Source organism: Clinocottus analis, unplaced genomic scaffold, assembly GCF_023055335.1.
Source record: "Clinocottus analis isolate CAN_PGR_092001 unplaced genomic scaffold, fCliAna1.0.p SCAF_13, whole genome shotgun sequence".
Taxonomy (NCBI): domain Eukaryota; kingdom Metazoa; phylum Chordata; class Actinopteri; order Perciformes; family Cottidae; genus Clinocottus; species Clinocottus analis.
Window position 1 is genome coordinate 17,311,272 of NW_027175854.1, and position 11,297 is coordinate 17,322,568.

General features: G+C 43.0%; 1 protein-coding gene across 1 annotated transcript; it reads left to right on the forward strand.

Moving 5' to 3' along the window:
* Window positions 1-795: 795 nt before the first annotated feature.
* On the forward strand, window positions 796-11,297 carry tbca (tubulin cofactor a). The gene is made up of 4 exons (XM_068574144.1): window positions 796-941; window positions 6,201-6,306; window positions 9,247-9,333; window positions 10,470-11,297. Exons 1-4 carry the CDS (start codon window positions 889-891, stop codon window positions 10,548-10,550), a joined length of 327 nt encoding a protein of 108 aa, XP_068430245.1. The 5' UTR covers window positions 796-888; the 3' UTR covers window positions 10,551-11,297.

An 11,297-nucleotide genomic window follows, 5' to 3' on the forward strand; every position in this document is an offset into this window, starting at 1 on the left:
GTTGTTCTCTTATGGTTTCATCCAAGATGGGCCGTCATACAGGTTATTAACTAATCTATAATTATTCTTTCATTTAACCATTAAGTAAACAGTGAAACACATGATAGAGGCAGGAGACTACATGCAAATCGATAGATAGATAGATAGATAGATAGATAGATAGATAGATAGATAGATAGATACATACATACATACATACATACATACATACATACATACATACATACATACATACATACATACATACATACATACATACATACATACATACATATATAGATAGATAGATGCTTTTCTCAGTGTGGACCAACTGCAGCTGATCAATAATTTCTTCCCACCTCACTAAAAGTATTTATTAAATGAATTGTCTGCCTGAGTGAGATGAATAAAAAAATAACAACAAAAATACCAAATTAAAATAAAATAAATAAAATAACAGTATTGCCACTGTACTATTGGTGTTAGTATTAAATAAAAATACAACATATGGGTATTTCTTATTCATTATTATGTCACGTATTCATTCTGGAATACTAATCTAAAAATAATACAATGAAGACCATTGTTCATAAGGGTCTCTGACTACACCCTTTTATTTATATATATATATATATATATATATATATATATATATATATATATATATATATATATATATATATATATATATATATATTATGTATTCATTTTAACGTAAAGGGCCAGCGCTCACTACCCAAAAATGTGTTTCCCCCACTGGAGCGGTCATCGTGATCGACTCACTCGACCATCATCCTCCGCTCCTGGAGTTCGGTGTATCTGCCATCAGCTCGTCGTCCTGTCTTCCAGTCAACCTGCAACCATCACGTTACAAACACAGACCGCCTGCTCCATCTACAATCTACAGCCATGGCAGATCCAAGAATACGGCAGATTAAGATCAAAACCGGCATTGTAAAGAGGTATGTTTGACTCTTTGTTCCAGTTCGACGATTTAACATGTAAAAAAAGAAAAGCTAAACACGTATATAAGCTAGTGGTAGCGAGCTAACTAGCTTAGCCGAGGGCGGACAAGCTAGCTCCGCATTGTTCTGCGCGTGAAGGAACGTTTGTCCGGCTGCTTTTCAACTAGACCCCGGGGCTTTGGCGTGGGCCTCTGGTTGGTAAACCGTCTTCTGGTGTATTTTAGTTTCTATCTATTTAAATAACGTGTGGAGATGTAGGAAATACCCTGCACAGTCATGACGCAGCATGACGTACTGCTGCTGGTATTCTGGACTGTGGGCATCACAAGGAGATTACAAGGCCTTCAGGTTTACTGTGACTGAGCAAATCCAACGAGTATCTGACATTTTCCACACTAAAACATGCACTTTTGATCCTTGGTGGATTTGTACCAACAAATAATCAGAAAAACACTCGCAACCTCTTTCAGACAAATGTCCTGATCAATAGTTTTACCATCAATTTGTTGTGAGTTTTTTTTGTTATTGAGTATCTGGTCAATGACTGAAACGTTATATATTTAATGTTTTCTTATTTATCTATCATTTTCTCTGGCCAAAGACATTTTTTGTTGGATCAGAGGTTACATATATCACCCAATCAAACTCTCGGCTATGTCTTTGTGACGGTTTTTACATGTTTATATTATAAGAATATTTGTACGTTTTGCACAATTTCCGTGAGAACACACATTTTTACACCGTCTCTGCACACTGTGATGCCAGTAAGGGACTGTCTAAATATTGTGCTTCTTTTTCAGAAACACAAATGTATAATCAGAGCCGTGTACGTCTGATCTTGTATTCCTAAACTAAAAGCTTGTGCTATTAGGTGTGAAGATATTGGATTAATACAACTCAAATAGTGGTTAAAAGTATGGGTAATGTAGTGATTAAAATCGAACAAAGCTGCTGCGAGTAGCTAAGTGAACGTTGTATTCGGCCAGTCGCTCCACTTTAGATTTACTGAGACTAATTCTCAATGAAAGCAACACATAATTCCCTGAGTTACTGCAGAAAGCAGCAACAGGAAGCTTGTAGTTTGCAGTAAGAGCAACGTTAACGTTATAAAAATCTCTCGGAGCACTTTGTCCCTCTGATGCTCAATTTATTTTTCTGCTCTTGCCTTTTAGCTGTTTGAACAAAATGCCGGACAAGCAGGAAAATCTCTCCACATGGACCCTGGAAAGTTTTAAAGCTGGAAAAGTGTTTTTAGTAAGATGTTAAAAGCGCTCCGGAGGTTGAAGATTTTGTCTCTCTGGCAAAAACTCTTTCAGTACAAAATAGTTATGAATAGCTATTCATATTTCTATTGAAATTCGGACGTTTCAGCTCCATTTTCATGACTTCGGGCATGCGGGTGTCGTTGTAAACAGGAAGTAGATTGGTTGCTTTGAAAAATCCACAGAGTATTCTTGTCTTCTTTAATAATTAATGGTCTTGCTTGATACTAAACATCTCCGTGGACCCAAACGGTCCAATTTTCTGAAGATTTTTTTCATTTTTCAAGCAAAAGTTGAACACCACTCGTTTCGTTGTTGTCCGTTCTCACACTCGTCGCTCTACCGGGTGGCTCGATGTCCCTGTTGTACTGGGGAACATTTATGCTTTTTGTTCGTTTTACAGTTGTTGTTTTTTTGTGAATTTCACAGTAGTTGTGCGGAACAAGTGTCCGCTCCGTAGGTCCGATGATGCCGCTGGACGCGCCGCTCTTCAATCGCTCCAATAACGACTTTCATCCTCTGCAGGTTGGCAGCAGCAGGATTATAAAATGCTGAATTTAACCGCACAACAGCTGCTGGTAAAGACAACAAAGTCATTAAAGCCTGTAACCCTTTATGCACGTTGGTACCGTTGGTGGAGTCGATGGACAATAAGGCTGATCGGTGACGGACACGTCGTGACCGCTGTGACCCGATCAAGTAGCGAGCACGCGGCTTCGACGTCATCGTTTTTCAAATGAACTCGGCGTCGGTGGCGTTTTCAAATGCCTTTTGTTTTTTGTGCGGACGCCAGGTGAAGGACGTGCGTTTTTTAAAATGGAAATGTAGCGGCGTGGCCTAAGACAGCCTATTAATAGAGTTGGCATCCACTCTGAGCTAAATGTGTGGGATAATGTGCTCGGTGTAGTCGTCCATGTGATGGACTGGGAGTATTTTTTCGTCGATCGGGCAGACCTCTAATTCCCTCCCGTCAGCGCTGATCGTGTAATGTGCTATCGATCGTGTTTTGATGAGGGTCAGATTACTAACCGGCTCCCCGAGGCGCTGATGATGCCGGCTGGGTTTCCCTCAGCGGATAATGTGTCCAGTGTGGGGAAAAAAACAACAGGGACGATAGTGTTCTTCATCAAGCAGTGTTTCCCCCCCTCGACTCACCGTCCTGATGTTTTTGAGCTTGCGTGTACTATCGGATGCTGCAGATGTTACACCCCCGTTGGCCAAAAAGTACTTGACTCGGCGCCTTAAGCAAGCTGTTATGTTTAAACCAACAGACTTGTCATTGCTTTCTGTCTCTTCATAATCTCCCTGGTTCTCCTCTCCTTCGTCGCTCCTCTTCCCTTGCTGCCCCTCCCTCTTCATGCATTAGAGTTTAGAGGAAACCTGCGTGCTCTTTTAGCCTATTTCCACTGGCTTTTTTTCCTGCACATTCCAGTCGGTGCCTTTTCTGCCCCAGCGAGGCGGATGCCCTTAATAAAATGACAACAGTAATTTGCCTTTGTCATTCGGCTCCCAGCACCGACTACGCCGCGGCTCAAAAATACAGTGCTGGAGGAGGCGGCGCCCCGAATGTGTGTGTCGGCTGCCTCTAATTCCCTTTTTTTTTCTATTTTCCAGAGAGCTGCCTTTTCCATTAAGCCTGAGGTGGCAGGTCTATTTAAAACCAGCCGCGACCCCACCCCTCATTCACACGGCGCTCCAAGTCTGGGAGAAATAAGAAATTAACATCAGGGCCCGGAAAGGAGGAGGAATGGACATTTTGTTATTAGACTGTCCTTCAGTTTTATTCAAATTATTCCAGCCTTCCTTCCTCCATCTTTCCCCCCTTTCTCTCCGCCACCTTCTCTTGACTCTGAACGGGCGACATCGCTCACTCCGCGTCGAGCGGCCGGGTGGAAGGCGGGAGCTGCGATTGCATATGGTGGCTGTTTTAAAAAAAAAGCTTCCTGATGGAGCAGTATTAGAATGAGTAATTGATGTGAAATATGACAGAGTGCCGTCGGCTCCCTCGGCTAAGCGAGCGAGCGTCGCGACGCGGAGGGAAGGGTCTCCAGTAATGCCGCTGATTAATGAAGGATCACTCACTTACGCACACGCAGCTGATTTTTTATGAAAAATTAAATTTGTGTTTGTCACTGCGACAGACCAGCGCCGCCGGAAAAAGACTATTAGTTGGGAATCATTATCAATAGCCATATTTTCAAACTCCATTATGCCAATCAGGGTCGGAATCTGTTTAATAGATTTAGTTCCATTTGGCCCGTAATTGATAAATAATCAAAATTTATCAATGCGCCCGAGCCCATTTTCACTAACAATCAAGGAAAGGAGGCCCATTTACCACCTGACTTGGTCCAAATTAGGGACTAAATTGATGATCAATTAATCTCTAAAAAAGCACTGTGTGTGTGTGTGTGTGTGTGTGTGTGTGTGTGTGTGTGTGTGTGTGTGTGTGTGTGTGTGTGTGTGTGTGTGTGTGTGTGTGTGTGTGTGTGATATAAAGGAGTCAGATAAGCACAGTGATGACAGTTGACGACGACAGCAAAATACTTTTTATTGTTATTTATGGAGCGGCTGCTTGTTTACTCGGGACAGGAAAATGCTGATGTCCAATTTAAGTTAAACTGTGTGAAGAAATTATGGCATTTGTTTGAGTTATTAATTGATAACAATTAATTAAGCAGCAGGAACGATGAAGGATAAACACATTGCACGATCCTGTGAACTGCGTCTCACCTTTTTTTGAATATATTTTGACGAAAGACAATCAAAATAATGATTAATTAAATTTAATGTCGCTAAATTTACTGAGAATATTTAATTGCCTCTGGAAATGTCAAACAAATGAACATGAAAAGTGATTTGCTATTTTTCTGTTTGATTAGAATATAAATGTATTATTACGGTTAAACGCTCAAAACTATTTAACAAACATCACGTTGAGTTTATCGTCATTTTTCACTATTTTCCCACATTGCACCACCTACACAGAACAACGTGCCGAAAGCAAATACCAATGAATTATGTAATTAAATAAACTGATTCCACTGAATTACGATCTATACTGTAATAGAGATGTTTTTGTTTATTTGGTCAAATGTTCGTGCCGTGAATGCATGAAAATCAAAGCCTGTCGTACAAATGTGAGAATGTTTGTTACATTTCATTCCTTCAATTAATGAAGTAAGTAAAGTGTATTTATATTGCGCTTATCGCAGACAAAAGGTCACAAAGCGCCGTACAGAGGTCAGTAAACAACACGTTAAACCAGATCGACGAGAGCGTAAAATACACATTTAAAGATGGAGCAGCGAAAAACACAACATGAATAATGAAAATGAATAAAAACAGATAAAAAGCAGGTCACATAGCATATGTATTCAACCAAACGCCATTGAAAAAGGTATGTTTTTACTTGTTTCTGAGCTTTAAAGCTCAAAACACTCCATGAATTGTGTATTTCTGCTGAACTCGTGCGGTTTAACGTCTCACTTTGTGACATCAGAACGTGCAGATGATGTTAGACAAAACAAGTTATTACAAAAACCATTTTAACCATTATATTTAGACAATATCATGATGTAAAAGACGAGGTTCCTCCAGGAAAACCATCACGCTGACGCGTGGAAAGTATTTCTCTTAAAAGGCGTCTTCAAGAAGTATCACAACGTTGTGTGTGTGTGTGTGTGTAGTGTGTTTACTGACACACACAGCGCTGCTTTAAGGCGGCGCTCCGCGTGGACGCCAGCAGGACTGATGTGTTCGGTGGTCGTCGTGCGGGAGATGATCTTCCCCTCAGTCGGAGCGACGTTGGGCAGAATGAGGATGGATGGCCCCCCGTCCGTCCAGCTGACCACCGCCTCGTGCTTCAGGGGCCGACATTATCTGTCCGGGTGTTTTGTGTGTTTTTGCGTTCCCTGTTTTGATGGAACAACACCGTGTCACTGCCATTTCTTTTCTTTTTTTAACCATGAACCTCCTCTCTTCCTGTCGGCAGGCTGGCGAAGGAGAAGATTTCGTACCAGACTGAAGCGAAGCAGCAGGAGGAGAAGGTGGAGCGCATGAAGGCGGAGAAAGGAGACGAATACGTCCTCAGGAAGCAGGTACGGGGTCTTTGGATGTCGGTCGCGGAGCTCTCGGATCGAATCAGCACAACATTTTCTTAAAAAAAGGGAGAAAATATAACTTTTCGAGATCCTCAATCGAGTTTTATTTGCCTTTTTATTTGAAAATGTTGGATGTTTGATGGAAGCAGATCGTCCACATGGATCCAGATTATCATTTTTTTTTGCAACCGTCCCAAAAGTAACAACCGCTCCACACACTTCAAATGATAAAAGACATAAAGAAAAGTCTTTGTCGTCATTAGTTTGTGTTATAAGCTGCTTAGAGCTCAGTGTAAACGGCTCATTATTCATCTCTAATATCTATTGATGATGCTGTGGAAATATCTTCAAACTGGAATTTACTCAAGTAAACTTTTACGTTATAATTTACCTTCGCCCAGTACTCATTTTTACAGAACAGAGCCTGAACGCATCATAATTTAACCCAACTGAACTAATTATCAATGTATTTTTAAAGTAAAGCTGCATTCAAACAAGTTGCTGCAGGCACAGTTGTGTCACATTATTGTCTTTTAGTGTTGGCTAAAAATTAAACTCCATTTTACCAGATTACATGTGAACACATCGTGATAATCTACTCGTTGTCACTAAACAAAGCTTCATCGTAATCGATCTGAGCCTCTGAGCGTCGGCCGTTAGCGGTTGACATCGGCAGCTAGAAAAGCATTAATACTGATTGTAAAGACGTGAATAAAACTTTATTCCACACTGTGACGGTTGACGCTAAACCGTGTGGTTAATCCCGTGCGGTGCGGCTCCGTCTGCATCAACCCGTCAACGATGTGCGTAACTCAAAAAAACCTTCTCTCGTGTTCCTTCTCCCGTCCACAGCTTTTTTTTTTTTCCCCGCGCTCTGAAGGTTCAGGAAGTGGATTCTATCTTCTTTCACGTAATGAGGTCGGTCCACAGTGATAATGAAGAATTAGGTTTTGAGAGAGAACCATTAGTGATTTTGTAATTTGCTTGATGCAGATGTAATTATATCATGTTACTTTAGAGGAGTTTGATAATTACTGACACATGCTGGTGATTTAGTGTCCCTCCTCTCCGTTGTGTCTCGCTGTGCCGGCGCCCTCCATCATTTATGCACTTGAGAACAGCATCGGGTTTGAAACCTTAAACACTGACTTTACCTCCAAGTGGAGCATCGTTACACTTCTACACCTTTCTTTTTATGAGATTACGATACAGAACGATAACACAAAGACTAGCATGGGGGACGTCATTTACACAAAAAGTTGAAATAAAGAAGAATATGAAACAATTCAGACTGAAATATCTCCACAGCGGTGAGTTGTGTTGCCTTGACACATCGTACAGACGTTCATGCTCAGAGGGACGTTGTACACTGTTGGTTTCAAGTTTGTAGTTGCACTACTTCTCCGTTGCATCGATCGTTGAACTTCGACCCCACATTGCTCGAATGTCAGACGGCTTCTTGCTCTGTCGGTGTGACGCGTCGCCCGCCGCACAAAAAAGATTGTGAGTCCGAAGAGCCAGAAAAAGCATGCTGCACTTGACGTACCATTTACTGAGACGTACTACTTACTAGCATGTGTGTTATAGGTATTGGAACGCACCCACAGATTACTATACATGCTAAACATCTGCATGTTAGCATGCGGTTGTTAGCGGCGTAGCTTCAGTAGCTTCAATTAAAAGGCTCCTTCTCCCTTTTTGTAGTTGAACATTGTCAGTTATTTTGTCCCCCATGGAGCGCAGATAGTTGACATTGTTTATGAAAAGGTCTTTAGTAAGACATCTTTTGGCATAGCTGTAAAAAGAGTGAAACTAAAGATGAAATCTAAAAGCTGGTGACCTTGTGTAGACGGTGCTGGGGTTGTTGGGCTTGGTCCATGAGCTCTGCTCCACAGAGTACCGGCTCCCAGTTGATTTTTGGATGTTTAACTTCTAGTTGTTCCCGCCAGGGTGGAGCTCTGAAGCCGGCCGGCGGCGCTTGTGATCATGTTTACTGCTAGCATTAAAATTCAGCGTGTGTTTTGTTTTGTTTTGTTCATTCGCGGCGCGGCGGCGGCTCAGAGCCGAGCAGCCGGCTCGGTTGCTGTTATAAACGGGGAGATTGGGAGGCCAGATGGATTATGGTTGGAGATGAGAGGTCTGAGGCAGGATGGATTAGAGGTTTTTATTTTAATGGAATCAATACGCTGTAAGTGTCATCGTTATCCAGCGCTGATGGGATCATTCCACTGCGCCGGGAGGGCGCCGTGACTTTTCTCTGTTCCAACACTCCTCTGCTTAGTCGGCCTCACCTTGTCATATCTCGACGGCCCGGCCCGGCCGCGCTCGTTGTCTTTCGGCGTGTCAGTCGGGCCCGCCTTCTCGCGTAGTACGAGTTCATCCGGCTGCCCGCTGGTGTGCACAGCCGTGTAATGTACACGCGTGCAGCCGCGTCCGTGTTTTGACTCGGCTGCTCGACAGCTGCGCGAGGGTGAGGAAGCATCTGTCAGCGAGTGAGTGTGTCTGACAGCGTTAGCCAAAACCCTCTCTGCTCTTTAGGGTGCCAGCTGGGGGGATTCCACAGCAGTACTGTGACAGTACCCTCCTCCCTCCTCTCCAGGCCGCAACACCGCTTCACTCCAGGCGTAGTAATACCGCTTTACGCCTGATCACGGTGCCCTCGGCTCCGAGGGTTTTCTTCATTCATCCAGGTGTGTCAGTCGGATCAGGGGGTGGGCGGCCCGACTCCCTGCCCGATCGATAACTCAATAACATATTTCATACCGCCGGCTTATTTTGGAGGCGTCCCGCATGCCAGCGCCAAGAGCGCCGGCTCCGACGACATGCGGCGAATGAATATGCCCGTTTTTTTTTTGTGTCTGAACGCTTTGTACTCGTCGCTGTGATGGAAGTCGTGTTGGTCGTGGATGACACCTTGACGAGGTCTCTGTGTTTCAGATCGAGGTCCTGCAGGAGTCCCACATGATGGTGCCGGACTGCCACCGACGTCTGACCGTCGCACACGGAGATCTGCAACAGCTGTTAGTGAGTAAACTCCCCCCCTCCAACAGGACAAATCCATATTCATGAGCCTTTTGATCCCTTTTTGTGCCGTTGCTGTAACAAACGCACGGCCTTGTTGAAAACACACAGCGGCGTTTTTGTGAGATGATGGAGAGACGCGTGACAATAACCCTCGAGCAGCGCACCTTTTTGTGTCCTTTGTTTCTATACCTCAAAGGCATCAGATCGGGAACTAAACTCGTCCCAAAGTGGACATTGCGCAATATTTGACAGCTTTATTTCATAAGTTTTTGTCCATTCAGGGCCAAAGTTATTCAAACAAGCTAACAAAGAGACAGTTGTGTCATATTATTGTCTTTTAGTGTCGGCTAACGACATTTTAAGAGATTACATGTGAAGGCATCCTGATAATTTACCTTCGCCCAGTACTTGAGGCCGTTAGCGGTAGAGATCGGCGACTAGAAAAGCATTAAAACTGATGCCCCCGATCACATGTTTTACTGAATATTGGCGGATAAAGTTCGTCAGTAAAACTATATTTCACACTGTGATGCTTAACGTTAAACTCTGTAATCGGTTCTCGTGCGAGGGCGGAAACCGTGCTTCAAAATCCAAACATGGTAAACATTTTTATGGGGGTAAAAAAAAAAAAGCTTCTCCTTTTTTTTTTCCTGTGTGATTTCAATGAACTGCTCCAAGTATCACACGTCGCACCAATTAGCAGTATTTCGGCGCCCGGCGTGCGTCTCCGTCCCTTCGGGGCTGGACTTGATATGCCGAGGAAGCAAACATAAGCATGCGTGTCTCGGGGTCATCTCAATTAATGCGGAGCAACAGTCGGGCAGCTGGAGGCGTGAGCGCTGGCCGCTAGGCGGAGGGAGCTAACCTGGAATTAGCATCCTCCCTCCCCCCCGATCACTCATCCTCCTCCTTTCCTTTCAGGCAGGCACGCTGCAAGGGAAGCATGCAACTGCTAAATGTAGATGTTTACGCGATTCTGACTGAACTCAAGTTTTTTTACGGCGACGCTTTGGTTTCCAAAAAGAAGTTGAGTTGTTCTTAAGTAGCCGTAATTCCTCTCTTGTGTGTAGGAGATGGCGGCGTTCTAAAATGGCAATGCAACTTAAAAGTGTGTGTGTGTGTTTGTGTCTTTCCAGGAAACAGAAGCGGATTTGGCCGAATCAGAGGAGTACAAAGAGGCTAGAAACATATTGGACTCGGTGAAGCTTGAAGGATGATTTCTGATCTGTTTTCTGTTCTCACTGTGAGATTCACTTGCTTCTTAAATGTCCATTCCTTTCGTCAGGCCCCGTTTGGAAACCGCCGAGGGCGAACTGAATCCATTCTCTGTTCTTGATGTGATTATTTTCTACTGTTTACCGTTAACGTGCCACCGCGTCTGATCACGCTCCTCCTGCGTGTTGAAAGAAACAAAAAAACATTTTGTTTTTCACAACAGAGGAGTCAAGGTTTTTTTTAAATTTATTTTTATATCTGTCATACGGATATGCAATCTGGACTCCAAAAGACACAATTAAACACATGTTTTGTCTTCATGACCATCACTTTTCATGCTGTGGGTCCACTTGCTGCAGTGATTGACTGTAAACTGTTACCAAAAAAAACACTGTAATCCTTAAAGTGACAGTTTACTTTAATACTTTTCCCGAATGATTTTTGCATTCCTTTTTATATGCACATTAAAAAGTGAAAAAGCTCCAGCCTGCAGGTGGTTCATTGGCTCTTGATCCCAGAATACGTAACCAAAGCTGCAAGTAGCAAATACATTCAGACTTTTGAATAATTGTTTGGAGAGAAAAGAAGTGAAAAGTGTCCTTAGCTTGTGTTTACTGAACTTGCAGTGATGTAAAACAACAAATGATCATATTTGAGGAACTTTTTCTACTTCTTTTTAGGGCGTATATCGAAATTGTTGTGTAATTTACTTTCTAATTGATGAATAAACTGATTGTTTCTGCGCTTAA

Excerpts from the sequence above, each read along its gene's own strand:
- tbca (XM_068574144.1), top strand. The coding sequence starts at position 889 with ATGGCAGATCCAAGAATACGGCAGATTAAGATCAAAACCGGCATTGTA. Across the intron at positions 942-6,200 it reads AAAACCGGCATTGTAAAGAG|GCTGGCGAAGGAGAAGATTT; the intron begins GTATGTTTGACT and ends TCCTGTCGGCAG. Across the intron at positions 9,334-10,469 it reads GAGATCTGCAACAGCTGTTA|GAAACAGAAGCGGATTTGGC; the intron begins GTGAGTAAACTC and ends GTGTCTTTCCAG.